Below are 27,956 nucleotides of genomic sequence, written 5' to 3'. Positions count from 1 at the left end.
CCATGGGATTTTCCAGGCAAGAGTACTGGAGTGGGGTGCCATCGCCTTCTCCTCAAAATGATTAAATAACCGTTAAAAACAAAAAGGTGTGTTAAAGAAACAAAGCCTTCAAAATGAAAATGTCTATCTTTCTCAATAGAGAGCAAGGGTCCTTGAAACCTGGAGATGTGTGTGGTTGCAGTGGGGTATGGTGGGCATGTATTAGGAAATCAGTCCATCACAAGAGATGGGAGTGTCAGCCAGCAGCTTGGGATCATTGAGTTTAGCAGGTAGTGGGACTAAGCTGGGCTTTTCGGTGGAGGCTTGCATTGTGATCAGCACCGAGGTTGGCAGGTAGTGTGCCCAGGTAAACAGCAGAGGAGGCAGGCGGGGGTCTGAGGATCAAGGGTTCATGGGAGGATCTTCCTAAGGACAAGATAATGAATGGTCTGGTGGGGAACAAGCAGAGGGAGCAGGTAGGAGATGAACACAGAAGGGCCCTGGCAAGCATTCAGGAAATATATATTGAGTGAATGCATGCATGAAAATCATAAAACTTAATGCCCATTTGCACATGAGTATTAAGGGAAGAGGAATAAAGGGTTAGACTAAGTCAATCATCTATTCATTATCAAATAATTATAAGCACCCATTGTGGGCCTAGCGCTGTCCAATGTTCTAGAGAGAATAGTGACCAAAATGGACAAACATTCTGGCCTTGGGACAGCTGCAACCCAAGTGATGTGGAAGTTCGTCAAACCTAGGCATTAGGATGGTGGCCAGAACATGTTAAATATTCTCCAAGTCACACTTTAAGGGGCTGCGTAATATTCTGCCTTATGGATTTACTATAATCTTAACCATTCTCCAAGGCTTTCCTGGTGGCCCAGCAGTAAAGAATTCATCTGCAATGCAGGAGCCGCAGGAAATGTAGCTTCGATCCTTGGGTCTGGAAGATCTCCTGGAGGAGGGCATAGAAGTCCACTCCAGTATCCTTGCCTGTAAAATTCCATGGACAGAGAAGCCTAGCGGGCTAAGGTCCACAGGGTCACAAAGAGCTGGACATGACTGAAGCGACTTAGCGTGTACACACGGTACTATTCTCCAATTTAAAAATATTCTGGTTGTTTCCACTCATTTTCACTCTTATAAATGAACCTACAGTGAACCACCTCATGGATAAATCTTAAGAGTATTGTTCTGATTTGTTTCTTTCAGATAAATTTCTAGAAACTGACCCTTTGGGTCAAAGGGCACAAGCATTTTAAAGTATATTAAAACATACTATTATGTTTTATTAAAACATATATTAAAACAAATTTGTATGCAGGTCAGGAAGCAACAGTTAGAACTGGACATGGAACAACAGACTGGTTCCAAATAGGAAAAGGAGAACATCAAGGCTGTATATTGTCACCCTGTTTATTTAACTTCTATGCAGAGTGCATCATGAGAAATGCTGGACTGGAAGAAACACAAGCTGGAATCAAGATTGCCGGGAGAAATATCAAAAACCTCAGATATGCAGATGACACCACCCTTATGGCAGAAAGTGAAGAGGAACTCAAAAGCCTCTTGATGAAAGTGAAAGTGGAGAGTGAAAAAGTTGGCTTAAAGCTCAACATTCAGAAAACGAAAATCATGGCATCCGGTCCCATCACTTCATGGGAAATAGATGGGGAAACAGTGGAAACAGTGTCAGACTTTATTTTTCTGGGCTCCAAAATCACTGCAGATGGTGACTGCAGCCATGAAATTAAAAGACACTTACTCCTTGGAAGGAAAGTTATGACCGACCTAGATAGCATATTCAAAAGCAGAGACATTACTTTGCCAACAAAGATTCGTCTAGTCAAGGATATGGTTTTTCCTGTGGTCATGTATGGATGTGAGAGTTGGACTGTGAAGAAGGCTGAGCACCGAAGAATTGATGCTTTTGAACTGTGGTGTTGGAGAAGACTCTTGAGAGTCCCTTGGACTGCAAGGAGATCCAACCAGTCCATTCTGAAGGAGATCAGCCCTGGGATTTCTTTGGAAGGAATGACGCTAAAGCTGAAACTCCAGTACTTTGGCCACGTCATGAGAAGAGTTGACTCATTGGAAAAGACTCTGATGCTGGGAGGGATTGGGGGCAAGAGGAGAAGGGGACGACAGATGATGAGATGGCTGGATGGCATCACTGACTTGATGGACATGAGTCTGAGTGAACTCCGGGAGTTGGTGATGGACAGGGAGGCCTGGCGTGCTGCGATTCATGGGGTCGCAAAGAGTCGGACACGACTGAGTGACTGATCTGATCTGATCTGATCTGAAAACATACTAAGGAATGGGTGCTCCAGACTCTAGACTCATTGAATTTGAAGAGCTGAAATTCAGGAGAAACTGTCAACTGAGCAGCTGGAAATGTGGGTCTTGCTCTTGACGGCAAGGTGACAAGAGTTCTATAAGTCTGTAAAGAACAGGAAGCAAAGACAGGTCCCCTGAGTAGGGGTAAGAAGATGGAATATCAGAGAAGAGAGGAAGAGGAGGAAGAAGCCTAGGGTGGAAGGAGGAAGAGGAGGAGGGAGAGGGAACGAGGCAGCAGAGAGAGCAGAAGGAATCCAAGAAGATGGTTTTCAAGATGGGCATTGGGATGAAGAGAAATTATAGAAGAAAGAGACTCAGAAAGTGAGGTCTGGGGGTACTGGTGACCCTCACAGGAAGATTGCTACGGAAAATTCAGAAGAGGTCTTGGGAAGTATTCAAGCCTGTCCCTGGCATCACTGGACACCTGCTAAAATTCAGAATCCCGACATTCCTTCCAGAACCCCCCCAAATCTGCATTTCTAAACAATCACCCCCTTCAAGTAATTCTACCATAGGTGTCCCCCTCCCCTAGAACACACATTTGGGAGGTGGTTGATGAAGAAGTAAAGATGGCCTCTTGTTCACAAAAATTGGAGGTGAATGGAACCCTTTTGGGGTGGATGTTTAAAAAGATCTGGAAGGTTTCTGGGTGAAAATGCAGAAGCAGCAGGAGGGGCAGAAATTGAAACGGTTGAAAGAGGAGCTCACAGGAGAGCCAGGCCCCAGAGGAGGGAGCAGGGTAAGGACCAATAGGTCAGTGGGTCAGTGTGTTTCCCAGAGACCAGAGGGAGAGGGTGGAAGACACTGGGGAGCAGTGAGCCTCCGGGCTCTTGATAGGCAGGCTTTGTTTTCTCAGTAAAAGAGAAGCTGAGGCTACCTGCTGAGAACAAATGAGGGTTGAGAAGACCCGAGGAGGTTTGAAAGAGCCTCTGTGGATGCTTTATACGGAGTTGGCGAGGACAGAGAAGGCTCCTGGGACCACTACCAGCTGCGGAATAAAACAGACCTTGTACCTATTTGAGGAGATCCCCATTTCTTCGTCCTCCCCTGAGGAGCATCTCCATTTTAGCATCTGGCTGTTTCAGTCCTTGGTTAATATTTCTTTTAAAAGAATTTTAAAAAACCTTCTGTCAATAAATCACCCTTGTCATCCCTCTGAGATTGCCCAGACTCCCTCCACTGCTCTCCGCCTTCTTTTATATATATCTTAATCTCCTGTGCTATCTTCCCTTCACTCCCAGCCTCTCTTTTTGCTATTTTGCTTTTACAATACTCTCCATCATTTCACGGTTGCCTCTCCCCTTGCAAACCCCCACCTCACCAGGCCCCCGGTTCCCTGACTGCTCCCTGTTCTTGCTGGAAGCCCAGTCTTTGGGAAGCTGCTCTTACATGGCACACTTAAATTTTGCTTCCACGTGTAGGTCATAAAAGCAGGACCAGCTACGTAATTTGCAGGGCCCAGTGCAAAATGAAACTTCGGGGCCCTCTTGTTAAAAAATGATCAAGAATTTGAAGATGGTGACTGCAGAGCATTAGACCAAGTACAGGGACCTTCTGAACACTGGGCTGTGTGTGACTGCATGAGTCGCTGGTCCTCGAAGCTGGCTCTATTTGCAACGTTTGTTGCATTGATTTATGGTTTATTCACCATTCTCTGAACACTTCCAATTTTGCTTCTGACATCTCTACCTGCCACTTTAACTTGCTTGATTTTGTCCAATGTAGTTAACATGTTTATAGTAACAGAAGAAGACATGCTCTTTAAGCTATTGTTCCTTTTCACTGTCTTTTTTTTTTTTGCTGATCTGGAAAAATGGCATGAGACTCCGTTCCAGGCCCCATAGACTTGTAAGTTGAAACAACCAAAGGTGTTTCTACTCTCAGAGCCCCAGAAAGCCGTGCCATGAGGTTAAAATGGCATGAGGAGGTGAGTTCCCCAGAGGAGACTGGAGATTAAGTTAAGGTTAAGTTCCCCAGGCACGTATACCATCAAAATCAGCCAGGCAACAAGCATGGCTTGTTAAGTGGCTCAGACTAAGCATTCAGTGAGGAATAGCCGGTATTCTCTCCATGTTGATCCAGGTAAGCTTCCCTCTAGATTCGAGGGTTCTCCTCTCCTTCCCTTAAGGCTTGCAGCCCACCTGGTTGCCACCTGGTTGCCTGCTGACAGCCATCGTCCCACCGATCTCCCACCCACCCTGCACCCCAGGGTCTGACCACCTACTTGTTGGTCTGCCTCTGGTGCTGGATGACCATGTTTTTCTCATGGATCGTCTCCAACAGGGCTGTTGCCAAAGATTTCAGATCAGAAATGGACTGTGGAGTAGCTGGGAGACTGCACCCGTGATCCTCAGATAACAGATCCTGAACTAGGAGGGATATAAAATTACATCTCAGTCTTAAATCCTTCTGGAATGATCAAATGCAAACCAATGTTACTTCTTCCTGGACAACGAAGCTGGGATCAGTTCCTGACTTCTATGTGCTACTGTGTTGTAATTGAAGAATCCACTTCAAGTGTCAAAAGTAAAATGAAATAAAAATCAGTATGAGAATTAAACAGAAAGGAAGAGTCCTTGTGGACTTTTGCAACATTTTTTTAAAAGGTAATAATCTATAACCCTGTATGTGAGAGAGCAAAAGAGACACAGATGTATAGAACAGTCTTTTGGACTCTGTGGGAGAGGGAGAGGGTGGGATGATTTGGGAGAATGGCATTGAAACATGTATAATATCATATAAGAAACGAATCGCCAGTCCAGGTTCGATGCAGGATATAGGATGCTTGGGGCTGGTGCACTGGGATGACCCAGAGGGATGGTACAGGGAGGGTGGTGGGAGGGGGGTTCAGGATGGGGAACACGTGTACACCCGTGGCGGATTCATGTTGATGTATGGCAAAACCAATACAATATTGTAAAGTAAAAATAATAATAATAAATAAATGATAAATGGTTAAAAAAAAGGTAATAATCTTTTGTATTTTTCTAGTATTTTATACTTCAAAATGCTCATACTAATTCATTTGAGACTTCAAATTTTAAAAAGAACCTGGAAAATGTTATTTATTCCCATTTCATGGACAAAAATGCAAGGTGCTGATGGATTAAAAGCATTAGCTGAAGGTTACCTTCTTTGAGGTCTATTCATTCAGCCACCCTTCTTTACTCTTTCTTGAGTATCTGCCTGTTATATGCCTAGCATTATGCTGAGAACTGGGCTGTGTGCATATGTGTGCTTAGATGTGTTCAACTCTTTGTGACCCCATGGACTGTAGCCTGCCAGGCTCCTCTGTCCATGGAATTCTCCAGGCAAGAATACTGGAGTAGGTAGCCTTTCCCTTCTCCAGGGGATCTTCCCAACCCAGGGATCAAACCCAGGTCTCCCAGATTGCAAGCGGATTCTTTACCAGCTGAGCCACCAGGAAGGCCAAGAATACTGGAGTGGGTAGCCTATGCCTTCTCCAGCAGACCTTCCCCTGGGAATTGAACTGGGGTCTCCTGCATTGCAGGCAGATTCTTTACCAACTGAGCTATCAGGGACTGGAAATTTATTTAATTATGCTGGACATTTATGTTGTTTTCAATGTTTTTTTCCTTATAATTAATGAAGAAGAACTTTCTTAAAGCTAAGTGCTTACATATGTCTGTAATCATTTCTTATCAGCTCAAAGGGGATTGGTTTAAGGCTTTTTGTAACAGACTGCCAAATGGTTCTCTAGAAAGGTTTGGCTGGCTGACTGCTCTGCCAGGGTGCTTGAGCTTGGCTGGCATTCCCCACAACAATGACAGGACTGGGTCTCAACATTCAGAGATGTTTGGCTATCAAGGGTATACACAGCTGTACTTAGATGGGCTACCCCACATTTCTATAGAATACTGTACTTTTCTCTTTAAAAATAATTCTAGGGTGTCTTTTCTAGTTGAGGGGGAAAAAAAGGAGTTGCTTAGGCAGGCTGGATTCAGCACTTTTTTTTTTTTTTTAATTCACCATAGCTCTTATGAGGACTACCACATGATCCTTGCTGGTCTGCGTTGCCAACAAGCCCCAAACAGGCCAGCCCAGCATGGCCCACTTGAGGCTCACATTTAAAACTGAATCCCCAAATATTAAGTGTCAGAAGCAAGCGCTCTGCTATTTATTCCCCTGACTGTTCATGGAAGATCATTATTTTTCATCAGAATCGACAAGAAGGAGGAACAAGATTGCAATCAATAAAAACTTCTTTGAAAAAAGGCATGCGTGCCATGATAAAATGATTTCAGTAGCTAGGAGACTTTTCTAGTCTGATCTCAGAGGCCACAAAAAGGAGAAATTCAATGAGGATGGAATAGACACTTGGGGATGCTGACCTGGTGATTACAGAAGGGAAAACAATCCAGAAGGGAGAGTACAGTTAGATGAATAGATGCAAATGGGGCTCAGTTATTGGAGGAACCTTCAATGCAGCAGCTCTCCAAGCAGGGTACCCAAACCAGCATTGCATCAGCTGGGAACTTTTTAGAAATGCACACTTTCTGGGCTTACCTTAGGCCCACTAAATTGGAAACTCTCAGGCCGGGCCCTGTAATCTGTGTTTTAATAAGCCCTCCAGGCAATGATGATGCAGGGGGAGGTTTGGGGGTGACCACTCTAAGGATTGGGCTTCCCAAGTGGTGCTGGTGATAAAGAATCCACCTGCCAATACAGGAGATGTAAGAGACACAGGTTTGAGCTCTGAGATCCCCTGAAGGAGGGCATGGCAACCCATGCCCTCCAGGCAGTATTCTTACCTGGAGAATCAACATAGACAGAAAGAGCCTGGTGGGCTTTAGTCCATGGGGTTGCACTGAGTCGGACACAACTGAAGTAACTTAGTATGCATGCATGCACACTCTAAGGATCACTTTGGTTCCTAATTCACAAACTGAGATGTGGACCCACAGCACCAGCATTCTGTGATCATACATGGTCCCTCCCAGAAAATGACCCTTACCTTGCTTTGCAGACAGGACTCCAGTCAGAGCACTGCTGGATTTGTTCTGGCCTTTTGAGTTTTTCCGTCTCTCAAGAGCATTCTAAGCAGCATTGGGAGAAAACGAAAACCTCTGTCAGAAAAGCCAATAAAGGAAAAATACCTAATTCTGGTAGATGCATCCTCCCCTCCAGCACACAAGAACTCTTTGCAAACTCTAAATGCTGGCCTGACTTTCAAAATTCAGAGTCCTTGCCAAAGAGTTCTGATTTTTACGGACCTGGTAAAGAGTTTTTTTTTTCAGTTGGTGCCCAGAATAATTACAGCAATTACATCCTCCTATATATAGAAGATACTCAATGCATATGTGTTAAATTAAATAAAATCTGAAACAAGAACTCAGTCTAATGTGTGAAGTCACTAGTTATGGAAACCCCTTCTGAACAGACATGAGATAGAGGCTGGGTTTAACTTTCGTGGAAGAACTGAATAAATGTTGTTAAGTGAATGCATACACAAGTTTTTTAAATTACGTATTAATTATACAATGTTAAGAGCTATGTGTATATATAGATGGGTATAAACTCAAGCCTGGCCCCCACAGAATGGAAAAGGAAGGACAGCATAGAGACTTCCGAGAAAAAAGCAAACGTCAAAAGTCAGGAAAATGAGCCAGCTCTCCCCAGCATCTAGACGGCTGTAAAACTTCACCCTCAGGAAGAGAAGTCAATCTAGTTTCAAAGCAGAGAAACCCAGGAGATTTTGCTAATTATAACACTTACAACTAACATCTGCAGAAATAGATATTATCTAACTAATGGTGCTGGAATTAGACTAAATAACAGTGGGGAGAATTTAAACATTCTGTCCTTTCAGTATGACGTGAACATTATCGTTTAGATTGTGATTTCCCAATCTTTGTTTCTTCATCACTCAGAAATCATTTTCTTATGGATGATTAGGAGACAAAGCGCATCTGATAACAAAACACCGTACAGAAAAGCTGGAGCGGAAATTCAGTTTAATATAGACCGAGGCTGTAAAGTGGTTGCATCCAGATTCTGGTGGTCTCAGTGTGCCCTGTCCAGGTAATGAAGGAGCTGTTGCAAAACCTGTTTCTGTTGTGTTTGCTGTTTGGGGGCTTAATTCTCACTGGTTCCTCAGTTTAAGCCTTCTTATTGCACTATCTGGAGGGCAGGCAAGCACTAGAATATCTTTGGCACATAAAAGAGAATTAAAATAAAATGACATTTAGATGTACAATCGTGAATCATCAACATCACTGTCATAATTTTCTACCTTGTATTTGGCAATGTTAGATTTCAAGAGGTTGACCTCTTCGTGAAGTTGCTTTAATCTCTCTTGAAGGTACCTGGAAAAGAATACATACAACTAGAAAGAGTTTGGGAGCAAAATAAAAACCATACACTCAAACATAAGGGGGAAAAAAGGAAAACCACACACCTGAAGAACCACCTTTTACATATAATGCCTTCCCACCACCCAAAAGAGGTAAAGTGCATCTTGGTGACCTCTTCTTAAATGGATGCGATGAAGGTCAAATACTCCCCAGTCACCTAAACCTCACTTCAGAACAGCCCTCTGCAGAGATCCCCTAAAGGGTATCAACACAGTTTTCAAATAATTCTCATTAAGATGATTCCACTGGGAAGCAAAGCAGGAAGAGGCGACACCAGACACGCTGTTAAGTTAGTCATATTCAGACACGGAAATTTGCCTCCAGGAAAAGAAACAGCTAAGGGAATTCCTCAATTTATTTTCTTATTCTTTTCTGTCTTCTTGATAGCAATAACAAGCAGCTTTCACTGTTCCATACCCTTCTCACCCAACCAGAGAAGGCAGGGAAAGACTGCACGTATGTAGCTTGTAAGCATTTGTTTGTTCTTTTTGTACTTTTACAACTAATGGGTGACATTAATATCATTGCTTTAGAGTTGGGACTTTCCTTTCATTGTAAGGCAATTTTATCAAATGTAAATAGGGCTGCAAATAACTCCCAGCCTGCAGGCAAGTGGAGGGCCAGCACCCTATGACCACAGCCAGGGCCTGGGCACTTGCCTGTTCTCCATACACAAGGCGTCCACATCAATGATACGGTTCTCATGGCCACTCAGGATGTGGTTCAGCTCCTGGTTGAGCCTCTCGACTTTGTCCTGGTAGGAAGACCGCTCTTCTTTAACATCCTGAAGCTCATCCACAGAAGCCTGTAGGTCATGCTCCAGAGACTCAATCTGAAAGCAAAGGAAGCGCCCTTACTTAAGGAGTTCTGCAGACACTGGCTTTAGGGTTAGAGAGGGAATCTTCTATTTTGCTGACTGACTTTTAGAGAGCTTATTAATGCCAGCCACCTTCTATAAAACCATAAGTGCCACTATGATGAAAGCTAAAAACAAGGAGCTGGCTTCTAGCCAGTCACTTCCTATATCCAAGATGAGACAGACATGGCATCTTGGAAGCACAGAACTTCTTGCTTACAAACTGCAGCCTGCCCTAAAGCCAGAGGCTCAGAGAGGGCAAATCCAGACATTGATAACAACAGCCAGTGTCTTACAACTACATACTTTTTTAAACCACTCTAGACCCAGAAATCTTGTTCTGTTCTTCAAAATCACTTAATAAGAGAAGAAAAACAAAGTTGAGGCTCTCTAAGCTGCTTCCTAACTAGGGCTTGGTACCCGTTGAGATTTAGACTAAAAAGCATCGCTCAGTATTTTCAGCTGAAACTTGCAAATTAAGACCAGTTCATCACATTTATTCGCTCCCTGTCTGTCCTGGGTATGGGGGATATTTCTTGCTATGTTCAGAACAATGACACCCAAAGTAAGACAGCAGATCTGCTTGAAGGCAAAAACAGAAGAGATCGCTTGAGAACTTAGCAGAGGACGGAGAGTGTAAATGCATTCCAACTGTATCCTTCTTCCTCCTCTGACCACATCCCAGACACGCCACACTCTTGGAGAAACAGGGCACAGTCTACTCTTCTCCATGTCGTGCCCAGCTGTGCGAACACACCCCCCACACTTAACAGATGTTGACGATAACCTGTTCCTTTGCTCTCTCCAGCTGCTGAACCAAATCTTCACGCTCATGGGCTGCAAAGTGCCGCACGCCAATTTCTTCGTCTCCCAGCCTCTGTTTGGCAATTGTCATCCTCAACAGCTGCATTTTCCATTGATAGGAAAAGAAGAGGGCGAGAGAGAGTTAAAATGAATAGATCTAAACAAAACCCCAAGCCTACTTAGGCAGAAAGTGTTGGAAGAAAACATTTTTCAAGAAATACTGGGGAAAGGCACAAGACAAAGAAATTTCTTACCAATATCATTAATTCAATTTAAAAAATTCATATTGTATTCTGTACAGGCATGCCTAAACACACATGTCCATGCATTCACCTATAAGGCTAATGGGAACACAGGGCTAGGCATCTGAAGATGGATGTCCTGTGTAGCCCTACCACAGTGAGGAAAAAAAACTCTGGGTCTCTTTTAAACTTAGCAAAGTGTAAAAAAATGATAACACAATGTTGCAAAGAATCTGCTAAGATGGGCAATCTCCCACATTCTTGACATTTAGGCTATGATATATTTGGGGTCCTTATTTGAAAACTAGTCAGCTGAACTGCACAAATATTTATTGTGCAACTATTGTGAGCAAAAGCATAAGGTGGATCAGCCGACAATGTTACAGGCAGGTGGAACAGCTTGTACAAAGGCCTAGCAGAGGATACACGGCACTTAGTATACAGATGGCCATGTTTGATGGAATTCTCATTTCAAAACTCAAGGATTTTGTCTTTGTATACCTGCATAAAGCAAATTTACTTGTAGCCTTGGAATCAGCATTCATGGTGCTTTTGCATGGGTGGATGCTTGCATGCTCAGTCCCTAAGTCATGTCTGACTCTTTGTGACTAGAGTCACACTAGACTCCCACTAGACTCCTAGCCCACTAGACTCCTCTGTCCATGGGATTTTCCAGGCAAGAATACTGGACTGGGTTGCCATTTTCTCCTCCAGGGGATCTTCCCAATCCAGCAATCAAACCTGTATCTGTTGCATTGGCAGGCAGATTCTTTACCTCTGAGCCACCTGGGAAGCCCTTGTAGGTGGATATGGGCAAACAAATGCAGAGTTGCAAACAATGGGAAGTGTCCCACAGGAAAGTTCCCAGCTAAGATCCTTATGCTTTCTTCTTTCAGCTCATATTATAAACAAGTGACCTTTTCATGGTCTCATTTGTGCCCCTTTTCTTCTCTCACATTTTTGCACCTTCTCTCACTGTTTTGCTGTTTAAGAAGGCCCCCCTGAGCTGTGCTGGAGTGTTGTTTGGTGTTTCTGAGCACAAGAGGTCATGATGTGCCTTACAGAGAATATCCGTGTGTTAGATAAGTTTCATCCAGGCACGAGTTACAGTGCTATCGGCTGTGAGTTCAATGGTAAAGAATGAACAATGTAAGTTAAATAAAGTCAAACAGAAACGTGCAAAACATATATTGATCAGGTGACAAAAGTGTTGTGATGAGAGGCTCAGAGGAACCTAATCTCCTATTTCCCCTAGGAACAATGGTTCCGTATTCCCTAAATCAGTGTTTGGAGGGATTTTAGAGAATGTAACTACAGCAAGTGTCAAGCATTGGCTATACTTGGGGGAGAATGGAGTTTGTGTCAAAACTGGTTAATTCACCTGAAAGCTGATAACGTGAAAACACAAATTCTTGACTCAGGACTTTCAGAACCCCAAGTGAGTGAAAGACAAACAGCTAACCAAATAAGAAACACTTTCAGATCAAAGAGTCTAGGAACAGGAAGGCCTGTGGCTTTTTTTTGGCATGAGGCAACCGGCATGCCACATGGCTTTGAAAGCAGGGTGCTTTTCCTTGTATGTGAAAAGCCAGATTGACAGCCTGAACTTTAAGTAATAAAACACCACTGTGGTTTCCCATTCACAGTACGCTTCGCCGAACACTTAATTTAGAATTACACAATTATGTTTGCTTAATACCAATTAATTATTAAACATGTTTATTGAGGTCTGACAGCCATAGAAGAGAGTCATCTTTTATATACTGGATGCCTGTTAAGCTTCAATAAACATGTTAACAATCATTTGGTGTTTAATGTGCATACAATATCGGCTATTAAATCTCAGGGCTGGGCTGGATGAAACACTTATTTTTAAGAAGTGAGGCCCAAGTTGGTGATAGCTGGATCACTGGTTGGGCCTGACACTCAACGTTCAATTGCCTGAAAGGGCCCGAAGGGGCCATGAGAGCAGGGACAGAAGCCCCAGGGAGACTGCTCTTGTCTTCGCAGCTAATAGCTCACAGGTTCTGGAGTCTGCCTGCCTGGGGGCTGGTGTCCTGGGGCCAAGTGTGAGAGCTGTGCAACCTCAGGCTTATGCCTAAACTTCTCTTAGTATCTTTTACTGTAAGAGTCGACAGCAACAGTACAGCTGTTTACTCCCCAGAGTGCCTGGAACTGTCGGGCCCAGAGTAGGCTGCACCCAAATGTGCCTCAATGCCATATTGATTATTTTGAATTAAAGTTACTTAAGAAATGGCCAAGAGGGACACTTGGCCCTTAACAAGAGGGACTCTGATCCTCCTTTCTATCACCCTGAGAGCAGGAAAAGATCTCTCTCATGTGGAATGGACTTGTAGACACAGAGTGGGAAGGAAAAGGTGGAATGAACTGAGAGAGTAGCGTTGACATATGTACCACCATGTGTAAGACAGCGAGTGGGAAGAGGCTGTATAGCACAGGGAATGCAGCCTGGTGCTCTGTGATGACCTAGAGCAGTGGAATGGGGATGGGGTGGGAGCGAGGCTCAAGAGGGAGGGGACATACGTATAGCTGATTCATATTGTTGTATAGCAGAAAAGAATACAACATTGTAAAGCAATTATGTTGTTGCTGTTGTGTTGTATCGTTGTTGTTTAGTTGCTCAGTTGGGTCTGACTCTTTTGCAACCCCGTGGACTGTAGCATGCCAGGCTCCTCTGCCCATGGAATTCTCCAGGCAAGAATACTGGAGTGGGTTTGCCAGGCACTCCTCTAGGGGAATCTTCCCAACCCTGGGATCAAACCCATATCTCCTGCTTGGCAGGTGGATTCTTTACCACTGAGCCACCTGGGAAGCCCAAAGCAATTATATTCAGATTAAAAAATAAATGTAAAAAATCTCTCATATGAAAGGTGTACTCCTTGCATCTGAAGGTAGAAGGACACCCTTACTGTCAGAGGTAGGGAATTCAGGCAAGAAACCAAAATCTAAACAAACTCTGTTACTGCTTCTATTTACTACCCCAAGTCAAAACTCAGTTTATATTTTTCACTAATTGGGCACCCAAAACCTAAGGTTCTCTCTCCTGTCAATTCCTCCCAAATATATTAATTTCTTTCTCTGAAAGTATAAAAGTTATCTGCTTTGGTCACTTCTTAGATCCCATGTCTGAGAGACCAGCATGAATTTCAAAGATGTCTCTTTTTCTCCTGCTAATCTGTCTTGTGTCCAACCACAAGATGTCAAGAGGGGTGGAGGGGGCAATTTCCCCTCCCCAACACTGAGCATGAAGTCAGAGTGAAGTTGTATTAAATGAGAATTTAACTTAGGGCAATTCAAATTGATGTGTCCAGTTTCTGAAAAGATGAGGGGGAAAACCAAGGGGAAGAAGAGCAGGATGAAGAAAAGGGGATGGGAGAGATAATAATTTTAAAAATTGGTGGCTCCCCCCATCCCTACTTTCAATGTCCCAGACTGAGGGCAAGGTGAGAGAGAGACTGATGATGCATTTAGGCAAAATCATATTGTTCATGTTTATAAGTAAGACTGCTGTTCAGGAGCTTGCATGGCCATGTGCCTGAACATTATGGGCAACTTCAGGGAACTTCAAGGCGAATTTCAGCCAGACACAAGTTTTTGCCTCTTACATGCTGATTTTAGAACCTAGTCCCACGTAAGAGAAGGTATTTCTCTACCATACTTAGCACAGCCCCAGAACATAAACAGTGCTCAATCAATGTTAGCTGCTATTACAATCATGGCTGTGACCACTGGTGTCCCCCTCCACGTGAGGTTCCCCACACATACACCCACTGGGGAAGTCCCAATTTTCTTCCAAGCTGGAGGAAAGTGAGCTGCCGAGCCAACGTTATCTGTAGACCACAGGCAACGGGGTTGATTTCCCACCTTGGAAGCTGTTAGGAAGCAAGTGCTCTGAGCACTTAATTTCCTCCAATGGGACTATCGAAACTGCACAGCCAGCCTCCCTGTGCCAACCCTCGGAGTGGACCAGTGCCCTGAGAGGCGCGTGCATGGCCATCAGGAGACATGTCCGTTTGCTGATTTAGATGGAAATAAATGCTTATGAATGAATTACGGGTGTGAGTCGTCCGCTTATGGATGAGGTGCAGCTGCAGCTGAGATGTGGCCGAGGGACAAGACCTCAAAACGATGTGGCAAACGGATCTTGGGCCCCCTTCCCCCACCCTGACGGCAGAGTTTGACTCCTCTGCCAAAGCCCTGCTCAAACTCGGGTGCTGAGAAGGCCCCCCAGTCAGAATGACTCACTTCCTCCTTGATCTCTTCTCTGGCTTCATCCCTCAGAGCCCTCAACAGCCTCTCCCTCATCTTGTTTTCATTTGCCTGAATCCATTTTCCCCAGCTCACCAATGAGTCATCACCGACTCGATGGACATGAGTTTAAGCAAACTCTGGGAGATAGTGAAGGATGGAGGCCTGGTGAGCTGCAGTTATGGGGTCACAAAGAGTCAGACACAACTCGGTAACTAAACAACAACAATTTTCCCCAGTAGCCAGAGGCAGGAGCAGCTATTATTCTCCTGGTGTTACCTGTGTTCAGCTCCTGCATCTGCTCATTCTAGTCACGTGTCCTCAGCTGTCACCTAACCTTCACGGAGCCCTGGGTGACGTCAGTTTTTTTGAAAGAGGGGACTGTCTTAGTTCGTTCAAACTGCTATAACAGACTGCCATACACTGTGTGGCTTATAACAATAAACATCTCTCATAATTCTAGAGGCTGGGAAGTCCAAGATGAAAATGCTAGTGGATTGGGTGTTTCCCGGTTCATAGAGGGCTGTCCTTTGGCTGTGTCCTCACATGGTGGAAGGGCTGAGAGAGCTCTCTAGGGTTCCTTTTACAAAGTCACTAACCCCATGGATTAGGGCTCCACCCTCATAACTTAATCATCTCCCAAAGGCCGAACCTAAAAATATCACCACACTGGGGGCTAGGCTTCAACATATGAATTATGTAGGGGTTGGGGATACAGCTTATAGTATTCCACCCTCGATCACTCCCCAATTCATGTTCTCACATGCAAAATACATTTACTGTATCCCAACGCCTCCCAAAGAATTAACTGATTCCAGCATCAACTCTAGAGTCTGAAGTCCAAAGCTTCATCTAAACCTCACCTTGTTTAAATCACCCATAAGTGAGATTGGAAGTGAGATACATCCTGAGGCCAACTCCTCTCCAGCTGTGAAACGGAGAGACCTAGCAAGTTATGTGCTCCCAAAATACAGAGGTGGGACATGAGCAGGAGAGACATTACCATTCCAACAGGAAGAAACAGGAAAGAGGAAAGGGTGACAGGTCTTAAGTAAGCCCCAAACCTAACAGAGCAGACAACATTAAATTGTAAGGCTCAGGACTAATCCTCTTTGGATGGATGCTCTACCTTCCAGGCCCACTGGTAACATCGCCCCCAAGGCGTGGCAGGATGGCTCTGCCAGGGCCCTGTAGCTCTCCTGGCTGGGGTCTTCAGCCTTGGGGTTCTGGGAGGCCCCCTCTTTTCTAATTCAAGTGGAGGCAACTGTCCCCCAGAGCCATGCACTCCAGGCTTGTGGCAGGAGTGACAGCCTTGCTGGTCTCTGAATCACCTTCCATGTCATTCTTCTCTTGTCCTGAAAAACAGTGCCCAGCCTCTTACTAATACTAATTAGTATTAACCTCCTTATCAAAGAGTTGTTAGGCCAACATCTTAGCATTCTCATTTTTTTGCAATATAGACAGGCTGAGAATTTTCCAAATCTTTAAATTCTGATTCCTTTTTGCTGAACAATTCCATCTTCAAATCATCTCTCTCTTCTCACATTTTATAAGCAGTCAGGAGAAACCAGGCTGCTTCTTCAACACTCTGCTTAGACGTTTCCTCAAATATTCAACTTCATCACCTACAATTTTTATCTTCTATAAAGCAACAGGACCTAACCACAATTCAACTAGGTTTCTCTGGGCTCAGATGGTAAAGAATCTGCCTGCAATGCAGGAGACCCAGGTTCAAGCCCTGGGTCAGGAAGATCCCCTGGAGAAGGGAACGGCTACCCACTATTTTCCAGGTATTCTTGGCTGGAGAATCCCATGGACAGAGGAGCCTGGTGGGCTACAGTTCATGGCTCACAAAGATTCAGACACAACTGAGTGACTAACACACAAGAAGGATGGCCTTTGCCCAGTGTCCAATAACATGTTCCTCATTTGCATGTAAGACCTCATCGGGATGGCCTTTACCGTCCATATTTCTACCAACTTTCTGTTCAGGATGACTTAAGTATCTCCACAAAGACTGAAGCTTTCTCTACAGCTCCCTCTCTCTCTTTTCTTCTCAGTCCTCACCAGAATTGCCCCTACTTCATAGCAATGCTGTGAAGGACAATAGGCTTTTTCTAGCAGGGGCCTCAAAATTTTTGCAACCTTTCTACCCACTACCCAGTTTCAAAGCTGCTTCCACACTGTTATAGCAGCACCCCACTTCTCAGAACCAATTCCTGTCTCAGTCTATTTAGGCTGCTATAACAGAATACTATAGATGGAGTAGCTGATAAACAGCAAACATTTATTTCTCACAGTTGGAGGCTAGGAAATCCAAGATCAAAGCCGTGGTAGATATTTTGTCTAGTGAGGGCCCACTTTCTGGTTCATAGTCAGCTGTCTTCTCACTATGTCCTCACTTGGCTGAGGGGGCAAAAGAGCTCACTGGGGTCTCTTTTATGAGGGTACTAATTCCACTCATGTCAGCTCTGCCACCCTGAATCACCCAAATCACCTAATCACCCAAAGGCCTCAGCACCTAATACCATCTCATTTCAGACTGGGTTCCAACTTACAAATTTTGGTGGGGGGCATATTCCATAGTGAGTCCATGGTGAGGGTAAGAGCTATCTTGTAGACAGGACAGTTAAGTACGGCTGCCCAGCCTGGGCACTGCACAACTCCAACTCTGGGGATGGTCTCCATCCTTGCAATGCAAAGATACAATGCAATGATCACTCTCTGAAGAGCTTTGAAAGTGCAATCCCCAGTTGTAGCTGGTATGGCTATAATCCTCATCCAATGACTCTCTATTTGCCAGAATTACTGGGAGGATTAGATGAAAAAATGAACAGGAAATAGATGTGAGCCCTTCCTCACCCTGGTCCTTGCATACTTCTGCAAATAGCATGCCTAGGGAGAGGTCAGCACCAAAAGTCATTTATTAAACATTCAGCTGCCGGTGTTGTGCTGGGTGACTTAAAAAACAAGTTCCTGCCTCTCTTGTCTTCATTGGTTTTTTCCACATCCTCTCCAATTGCCCCCTGACCTTTTGAAATACCCTTGATAAAATTAGACACAAGAGCTTTAAATGGCTCCAAGTAGGCAATTCTATTGTGTATACCAAAGTTCAAATTCCTAGACCTATATGACAAATCCAGTTCTAGCTTTAAACAAAAGAATTTGTCACTTAAAGAACAACAAAAAAACATAATACAGCAGTTTTCATTGTCTTCTTCCCAGGCTCTGGAGATCACCATGCACACACTCATTAGTGTGCATCAATGTTTCCCAGTTAATGAGCACCCAGTTTGGGCCAAACAACATGCTAGAAGCTTTCCTTACACACAGTAGCTCCAGTGACTTCACTGCAATGGAATAAATTTGGGATAAATCACAAAGCCCTTCTGAGAGCTAATGATGCATGAACTGCCCCCACCCGCTTCTCGACCCCAACTCTAACCACCTCTCTTATTCGCCAGCTTCGCTGGCTTCCCTTCAGCCCCTGCTTCTGCCCGCCTTTGGGCCTCAGCACTTGCTCTCCCCACAGGACTGTGCAGAACCCACGTCTTCTGTCTCTTTCAGGTCACAGATCGAATGTCACCTCCTCTAGGAGGTCTTCCCTGAACACCATTGCTGAAGCATTCACCTTCAAGTAAGTGCCCCAATGCCTTCACTGTGCTTCCAGAAATCAACTCGCTCATATGCTTATCCCTCCCGCTGTCAGCTCCACCTCAGGGACCTCTCTGGCCACATGCACAGAAATACCTGGTGCCCATAGCAGGGTCCGGCTAGCCTCAGGGAGTCCTCAGATGCATCTTAGATACAGGAAGCCTCCGGTTTGCGGCTTCCCACAAGCCCAGGAGGCAGACACTGTCTGTCGTCTTCACAGGGGAGAGCCGTGGAGGGGCTGCAGCAGAGTGCTGAAGCCAGGGTCCTTGCCCGGGACCTGCCCTCAGACTGGGGTGTTCACTTCCCCTCACCGTCACATGCCAAGCCCTGTCCTCAGTGCTTACACACTGACCCAGTAAGTCCAACAAGCATCCCGTGATATACTGTTCCCATCCCCGTGGAGACAGAGAGGTGGAGTGACTTGACCACCTTAAAGACCTTAGAAATGGCAGGGCTGGGAGTTGAACCCTGGTGGTGAGGGTCCTGGAGTGAGCACTCTGCAGCCTCTCTCCTCACTGATGACAGCACTCACTGCCTGGAGCACTTCCCGTATGATTTCCTTCAGGCCTCGGAACCAAGGGCATGTGGACAGGAGTGCCTTCCTGACACCCGATGTAAGCAGTGCCCTCCAGGCTGCAGTCTACACAGCTCCGTGCCTGTGAAGTCGCTCAGTCATGTTCAACTCTTTGTGACCCCATGGACTGTCACCTGCCAGGCTCCTCTGTCCATGGGATTCTCCAGGCAAGAATACTGGTGTGGCCAAGCCCTCCTCCAGGAGATCTTCCCCACCCAGGGATCTAACTCATGTCTCTTATGTCTCCTGCATTGGCAGGAGGGTTCTTTACCTCTAGCACCACCTGGGAAGCCCTACAGCTCTCTAGCCTGCTGTAACTTGTTGACTTAGTACTTAGCACTGTCTGACATATTTTACTGTATTCAATCAAATATAAGATTTTGTCAACTCTAAGACCTACCATTTTGCATCTCTAAAAAGGCTGGAAAATACCAATCATCACTACATGATACCAATAACTACATCAGAGATGTTCAAACAGTGTTATACCATATATCTATCTATTTTCTCACTGTCCTTCTATGCCCACTAGAATAGAAGCTTCATGATAGCAGGAATTCAGTGGGTTGGTTTATTACCCTATTTCCAGACCAGAGAGTCAGGTTTTCAATGAAGATGTGTTGAATTGAATTGAACCAAACCACTCTCTGTGAGGCAAGTACCACTATTACCTCCATTGTACAGATGAGAACAACTGAGATAGAGAGGTCAAGGAACTGGCCCAAGATCACACAGCTAGCAAGCTCCTGACTTATCTTCGGATAGTTCAGAACACATTGTTCCCAGGGGGACAAAATTTAGAGAGTTGTACAAAGCAGTTTTAAAGCTGCTTCAATTTGTTTTGATTTTAGTGTAATTTGGGTACATTGTAGTTGTTGTTGTTTAGTCAGTAAGTCATGTCTGACTCTTTGCAACCCCATGGACTGTAGCCTATCAAACTTCTCTGTCCATGGGATTTCCTAGGCAACAATACTGAATTGGGTCACCACTTCCTTCTCCAGGAGATCTTCCCAACCCAGGGATTCCTGCATTGCAGGTAGATTCTTTACTGCTGGGCCACCAGGGTATCCCAATTTGGGGGTGGTGTACTGTAAAATAAGTCTTCTACCCAGGCTATAAGCTCATACAAACCAGAACAAGCTTAAATATGGTCTCTGAGACCAAATTCATTTGTCTAATTCATCTGACAGTAAAGCATTAGGAAATGTTGAACTAGTCTGGCTGCTTGCTGAACTAACTGAGTGTTGCCTATGGTTCACTGTCAAGATCTCAGTTAAAGTAAGATATGACAGGGCCAGAACAGGTGAAGGGAACTTCTCGCTCATTTTAATTCTTGGTTCAGTTCAGTTGCTCAATCATGTCCAACTCTTTGCGACCCATGGACTGTAGTACGCCAGGCCTCCCTGTCCATCACCAACTCCCAGAGTTCACTCAAACTCATCTCCATTGAGTTGATGATGCCATCCAACTATCTCATCCTCTGTTATCCCCTTCTCCTCCCACCTTCAATCTTTCCCAGCATCAGGGGCTTTTCAAATGAGTCAGTTCTTCACATCAGGTGGCCAAAGGATTGGAGTTTCAGCTTCAGCATCAGTCCTTTCAACGAATATTCAGGACTGATTTCCTTTAGGATGGACTGGTTGGATCTCCTTGAACTCCAAGGGACTCGCAAGAGTTTTCTCCAACACCACAGTTCAAAAGCATCAATTCTTCAGCACTCAGCTTTCTTTATAGCCAGCTCTCACATCCATACATGACTACTGAAAAAAACCATAGCTTTGACTAGCATACCTTTGCTGGCAAAGTAATGTCTCTGCTTTTTAATATGCTGTCTAGGTTGGTCATAACTTTTATCCCAAGGAGTAAGCATCTTTTAATTTCATGGCTGCAGTCACCATCTGCAGTGATTTTGGAGCCCAACAAAATAAAGTCTGTCACTGTTTCCACTGTTTCCCCATCTATTTACCATGAAGTGATGGGACCAGTTGCCATGATCTTAGTTTTCCAAATGTTGAGTTTTAAGCCAGCTTTTTCACTCTCCTCTTTCACTTTCATTAAGAGGCTCTTTAGTTCTTCTTCGCTTTATGCCATAAGGGTGATACCATCTGCATATCTGAGGTTATTGATATTTCTCCCAGCAATCTTGATTTCAGCTTGTGCTTCATCCAGTCCAGTGTTTCTCATGATGTACTCTGCATAGAAGTTAAATAATCAGGGTGAAAATATACAGCCTTGACATACTCCTTTTCCTATTTGGAACCAGTCTGTTGTTCCATGTCCAGTTCTAACTGTTGCTTCCTGACCTGCATACAGATTTCTCAGGAGGCAGGTCAGGTGGTCTGGTATTCCCATGTCTTTAAGAATTTTCCAGAGTTTGTTGTGATCCACACAGTCAAAGGCTTTGGCATAGTCAGTAAAGCAGAAATAGATGTTTTTCTGGAACTCTCTTACTTTTTCAATGATCCAACAGATGTTGGCAATTTGATCTCTGGTTCCTCTGTCTTTTCTAAAACCAGCCTGAACATCTGTACGTTCACAGTTCATGTACTATTGAAGCCTGGCTTGGAGAATTTTGAGCGTTACTTTACTAACGTGTGAGATGAGTGCAATTGTGGGGTAGTTTGAGCATTCTTTGGCATTGCCATTTATAGGGACTGGAATGAAAACAGACCTTTTCCAGTCCTGGGGCCATTGCTGAGTTTTCCAAATCAGCTGGCATATTGAGTGCAGCACTTTCACAGCATCATCTTTTAGGATTTGAAATAGCTCAACTGGAATTTCATCACCTCCACTAACTTTATTCATAGTGGTGCTGCCTAAGGCCCATTTGACCTCACATTCCAGGATGTCTGGCCCTAGGTGAGTGATCACACGATCGTGGTTATCTGGGTCATGAAGATCTTTTTTGTATAGTTCTTCTGTATATTCTTGCCACCTCTTCTTAATATGTTCTGCTTCTGTTAGGTTCATACCCTTTCTGTCCTTTATTGTGCCATCTTTGCATGAAATGTTCCCTTGGTATCTCTAATTTTCTTGAATAGATCTCTAGTCTTTCCCATTCTATTGTTTTCCTCTATTTCTTTGCACTGATCACTGAGGAAGGCTTTCTTATCTCTCCTTGCTATTCTTAGGAACTCTGCATTCAAATGGGTATATCTTTCCTTTTCTCCTTTGGTTTCCGCTTCCCTTCTTTTCACAGCTATTTGTAAGGCCTCCTCAGACAGCCATTTTGCTGTTTTGCATTTCTTTTTCTTGGAGATGGTCTTGATCCCTGTATTCTGTACAATGTCACGAACTTCTGTCCATAGTTCTTCAGGCACTCTATCAGACCTAATCCCTTGACTCTATTTCTCACTTCCACTGTATAATCGTAAGGGATTTGATTTAGGTCATACCTGAATGATCTCGTGGTTTCCCCCATTTTCTTCAGTTTAAGTCTGAATTTGGCAATAAGGAGTTCACGATCTGAGCCACAGTCAGCTCCTGGTCTTGGTTTTGCTAACTGTATAGAGCGTCTTCATCTTTGGCTGCAAAAAATATAATCAATCTGATTTCGATATTGACCATCTGGTGATGTCCATGTGTAGAGTCTTCTCTTGTGTTGTTGGAAGAGGGTGTTTACTATGACCAGTGCATTCTCTTGGTGAAACTCTATTAGCCTTTGCCCTGGTTCATTCTGTACTCCAAGGCCAAATTTGCCTGTTACTCCAGGTGTTTCTTGACTTCCTACTTTTGCATTCCAGTCCCCTGTAATGAAAAGGACATCTTTTGGGGGTGTTAGTTCTAGAAGGTGTTATAGGTCTTCATAGAAACTTTCAACTTCAGCTTCTCCAGCATTACTGGTCAGGGCATAGACTTGGATTACTGTTATATTGAATGGCTTGCCTTGGAAATGAACAGAGATCATTCTGTTGTTTTTGAGATTGCATCCAAGTATTGCATTTTGGACTCTTTTGTTGACTATGACGGCTACTTCATTTCTTCTAAGGGATTCTTGCTCACAGTAGTAGATATAATGGTCATCTGAGTTAAATTCACCCATTCCAGTCCATTTTAGTTCACTGATTCCCAAAACGTCAACATTCACTCTTGCCATCTCTTGTTTGACCACTTAAATTGGCCTTGATTCGGGGACCTAACATTCCAGGTTCCTATGCAATATTGCTCTTTACATCATCAGACTTTGCTTCTATCACATCCACAACTTGGTGTTGTGTTTGCTTTGGCTCCATCTCTTCATTCTTTCTGGAATTATTTCTCCACTGATCTCCAGTAGCATATTGGGCACCTACCGACCTGGGGAGTTCATCTTTCAGTGTCCTGTTTTTTTGCCTTTTCTTAACGTTCATGGGGTTCTCAAGGCAAGAATATTGAAGTGGTTTGCCATTCCCCTTTCCAGTGGACCATATTTTGTCAGAACTCTCCACCATGATCTGTCCGTCTTGGGTGGCTCTACATGGCATGGTTCATAGTTGCATTGAGTTAGATTGATTCTTGGTAATTAATTTCTAATTACCCAGGGTGAGAGCTCTTCATTAGAGTGCCCTCTTCATGTGGGCTTCCCACAGGCTAGGACATCTCAGTGTTCCTTTGAAGCATAAAGAGGAAATGTTTATGAAGAGCTCTCTGATCCCTCATCCTGGACTGTTACAAACATACACAGCTGAGCACTCTTTTTTTTTTTTTTTTTTAATAAAAACAAAGTATACTTTAATAAATCCCCTGCATGCTCATTGGTCGATCTTTATTGGCTGGTGGCTTTGCTCAATTGGTTTGCTTGCTGAATCCATCCAAAAGCCCCATGTCAATAGAGGTATGTTCACAGAAAGGGTCTATCATTTTATGGTGCCAATACCAGATAAAACAGAGTTATTTAAAGACTGTCGGCTGGTGTAACATAAAGCTCATTATTAAGGGCAAAACCACATGTTTATGCACAATTGCAAACAGTTACATTTAAATTGGCCAGCAGGGGCCCAGTAAAAGTGACTGCCTGACACTGCCCACCTGACGTTCCTTGGTTTTGAGTGCCTCGCATTGCATTATCGTTTTTCTGTACTAAAAGTGCCGTAACCTGTAAAATGAAGGAAACATAAAAGCAAGTGGCCTAGAAAACCCAACAGAAACATGAGATGCCACTCCTGGTATATTCCATTAGGTGCTTATTCCACAAGGGGTACATAAAATGCAAGGTGCCAGGCTTCTCACCTCAGTCTGTGTCTCTAATGGGAGGCATATGCCCACCTGGTCCACTGGAAACAGCTGATCAACAGGTAAAACGACCTTGAGATTCCTGGTGGAAATTTTATACAAGAGGACTCTAAGCTGATCTGGGCCCAGGTTGTGCTAAAGATACCAGCAATGTTTACCCTTCATGGAGTGCTTACTGGATGCCAGACACTATATTACACCCTTTATAAACATAATATTGATGTACACACACAATTCTAATCATTAAATCTCCTGTTTTCTTTTCTTCCTAGCACTAAACACTGTCTGATGATTGTGTATATAACTACTTAATTTTCTTACCCTCTGTCTCCCCAACTAGACTGTATATCTGTGAGACTGGGTACCTTGTCTTTCTTATTCCTTGATGTAATCATAGCACCTAGAACATTAATCAGCACACAGGGAGTTCCCAATTATGTATTGATGAATAATGATGAAAACTGACAGCAAGTCTACATGAGATATAATTACTCCCATTTTACAGATGAGGAAACTGAGGCCCAGAGAGACAAATGACTTGCACAAGGTAATAACATGCACACAGATCATAACTGACAGAGCTAGAATATAAATCTGGTCTAGCAGTTTCCAAAGATGGACCTTCTGGACTATTCTAGACTATACCATTTGGCAGTGGGAGGCTGGAGCTGGCTCTTTCTGGAGTGCCAAGCTTTCTAACTTCCAATTCAGTGACTTCGATTTGCTGGCCTGATATTTAAATGTCATGGCACCAGTGTTTATACCACAGAAGTCGGCACAGCACTACCAGCCAGGCTCCCTCTTAGGAGCAGCAGGCTCACCAGCCCCCTTCTGGATATCTGTGAGTCAAGTATGCTTGGTTGGTTTCGTGCCTCTTGTGTGCACATGTGCTCAGTTGCTTCAGTCGTGTCTGACTCTTTGTGATCCCGTGGACTGTAGCCCGCCAGGCTCCTCTGTCCATGGGATATCCCAGGCAAGAATACTGAAGTGGGTTGCCATTTCCCTCTCCAGGGGATCTTCCTGACCCAGAGATCAGACCTGGGTCTCCTGCATTGCAGGTAGATTCTTTACCGCTGAGCCACTGGGGACCTTTGTGCCTCTTACTGATTCTTAAATTCTCAAAGACCTCCTTCTTCCTCCTGGTCCCCTTTCCCTGAAACTTCTCTTTTTCTAATGTCTGCTCAGAAGCGGAAGCAGGAGTATGGTGGGGGCAGGAAGGGAAGCTGTAATTCTCTCAGTGGGCTGCTTTCCAGACTTGAGGTCCTAGCACTGCTGGGTCTTCCCATGTAATTGGTCCTTATTCCTCACAGACGGACACACAAAGAGCCCTGGGCAATCCACCCTCGTGAAGAGCTTTCCCCAGGGAGATCTGTGGAGGTGTAAGTCCTCCCTTCCTTCTTTAACCTTTCAGAGGTATAATTATCAAGAAAGGGGAGGACATCTACTAGGCTTCCCTTTTCCCGCCCCTCGTCTGGTTTGGACTGGGGCATTGTATCTGTCTGCGAGCCTTGAGAAATTATTGGGCTATGCTCAGAGAATACTAGGTGATGTTGATCACGGAAGCCCACCATCCACCTGCCAGCCCTGTGTGAGTACCAAGCTGCTTGTAAGCCAGGGTGGCAACAAATCTCTCAAGAGGCTGTTTGAAAATGCTTTATGGCACGTAGGGTTACAAGGCTCTAGCTGAACAAATGGAAAAATTAGTCTACCTTAAAATAACCAAGGCAAGTAATTTTCTATCACCTTGTTTCTTAAATGTACTTAACGTCTAGAATCTGGGCTTCCCAAAATATGGCGAAGGGTCATCAGTTAAAATGGCAACTTAAAGATAAAAAAAAAAAATTCCACTTTAATAGTTGCTTCTAATTGATGCCATCAGCCCTTCTGTTCAGAATATGGGGAGTTAGGAATCAAACAACATCAATTATTATTTCTTGAATTGAATAGGCTTGAGCCAGTCTAGGAGCAGGAGTCTCATCCCACATCTACTTAGGCTCAACCATAGCTCTCCCTGACCCCTCCAGGGGTTTCCCAAGGTCTCACAGCTTAGGTTTGGTTTTCTTCAGGTTTTTCTTGAATGGAATGGTTTGCTTTCTAACTCCTTTCTCCAGATTTCTAAATTAGTCTTCACCCTACAAAGCAAGTTAGTGATGACAACCAGATGGACAGTCAGTCTTCTATTTTCTTGTGTTCTTTTTCTTTTTCTCTTCCTCTTTCTTGAATTTTTTTGCTCTTTTTTTTTTTACATTTCCTTTATTCATTCATTTATCCTATTCCATTGCTTCATTAAAGATCTGTTATTAAATAGATACAGCCACTATGGAGAACAGCATGGAGATTCCTTAAAAAAAAATAGGAGTAAAACTCCCATATGACCCAGCAATCCCACTACTGGGCATATACCCTGAGAAAAACCATAATTCAAAAAGAAACATGTATCTCAACGTTCACTGCAGCACTATTTACAATAGCCAGGACATGGAAGCAACCTAGATGTCCATCAATAGATGAATGGATAAAGAAGTTGTGGTACATATATAAATGGAATATTACTCAGCCACAAAAAGGAACGAATTTGAATCAGTTGAACTAAGGTGGATGAACCTAGAGCCTGTTACACAGAGTGAAGTAAGTCAAAGAGAACAAATATATATGGAATCTAGAAAAATGGTACTGATCACACTATTTGCAGGGTGAAAAATTGTACTGATCACACTATTTGCAGGGTAGGAATAGAGACACAGATAGAGAATAATGGATGAAGGAGAGGGTAGATGAATTGAGAGAGTAGCATCAAAACATATACATTACCATGTGTAAAACAGATAGCTAGTGGGAAGTTGCTGTAACACAGGGAGCCCAGCCCAGTGCTCTGTGACAACCTAAAGGGGTGGGATAGAGTATGAGTTGGAGGGAGGCTCAAGAGGGAGGGGGTATTTATGTAGACTTATAGCTGATTCACATTGTCGTTTGGCAGAAACCAACACAACATTGTAAAGCAATTATCCTCTGATTAAAAATTTTAAAAGATCTATTAAATAAAATCTATGCATCACAAACTAAGAATGCTAATTCCTATGGATACCAGGAATTTGGCCTGCAAAGGGTTTGCGCTTATGGGAGGAGAGCCACAAAAGTACAAGCAGAGGGGAAAGAGTAGGACACTGTTGGTGTGTGCAGGAAAGCCCCTAAGGGTTGGAGAAGGCTACATCTGACCTATGACCTGAAAGATAAGCGGGAGTTTGCAGAAGTAAAGGGGAAGAGTGTTCCAGACTGTGGCAGCAGGTGCAAAGGTCCTGAGGCACACAGCAGTATGGCTCCAGAAAGAGGCTGAAATGAGCACTGCAGGGTGGAGGTATGAGGCGACTAATGGCAAGAGATGTGGCTGGAGAAATTAGGAGGGGCTGGATAATAGGGATCCAGTACACCAAGGTAGGGAGGTGGGACTGGATTCAGAAGGTGATGGGAAGGCTGGAGCTGTGAGTGACGCAATGAATAAAAAGCGAAGGTGGGGTTAACTCATTTCCTACCACACACTCATGGCCACCCTTCAACAGAGGCCTCTGAGTTTCTCATGATGGCTGGTGTCATTACTGAATGAGTCATCTGGCCTTAATGTTGATGACTGGGGGTGAGGGTAGCGGGGA

At 44.1% G+C, this 27,956-nt stretch overlaps 1 protein-coding gene across 8 annotated transcripts in view; it reads right to left on the bottom strand.

Moving 5' to 3' along the window:
• The window catches only part of CCDC149 (coiled-coil domain containing 149), a 121,113-nt gene that overhangs the window by 25,814 nt on the left and 67,343 nt on the right, over positions 1-27,956 (bottom strand). For all 8 annotated transcript variants that reach the window (XM_044946033.2, XM_044946034.2, XM_025290238.3 and 5 more), the window contains 5 exons: positions 10,343-10,459; positions 9,359-9,531; positions 8,579-8,651; positions 7,301-7,382; positions 4,550-4,694 (listed from right to left, as the gene is read on the bottom strand). In XM_044946033.2, coding sequence (XP_044801968.1) covers positions 4,550-4,694; positions 7,301-7,382; positions 8,579-8,651; positions 9,359-9,531; positions 10,343-10,459 — 590 coding nt within the window. The remainder of the gene's footprint in view (positions 1-4,549; positions 4,695-7,300; positions 7,383-8,578; positions 8,652-9,358; positions 9,532-10,342; positions 10,460-27,956) is intronic.

The sequence above is a fragment of the Bubalus bubalis genome, chromosome 7 (assembly GCF_019923935.1).
Source record: "Bubalus bubalis isolate 160015118507 breed Murrah chromosome 7, NDDB_SH_1, whole genome shotgun sequence".
NCBI lineage: Eukaryota > Metazoa > Chordata > Mammalia > Artiodactyla > Bovidae > Bubalus > Bubalus bubalis.
Note: the sequence above shows the minus strand (reverse complement) of the source record. Positions and strands in the feature narration are given on the sequence as shown.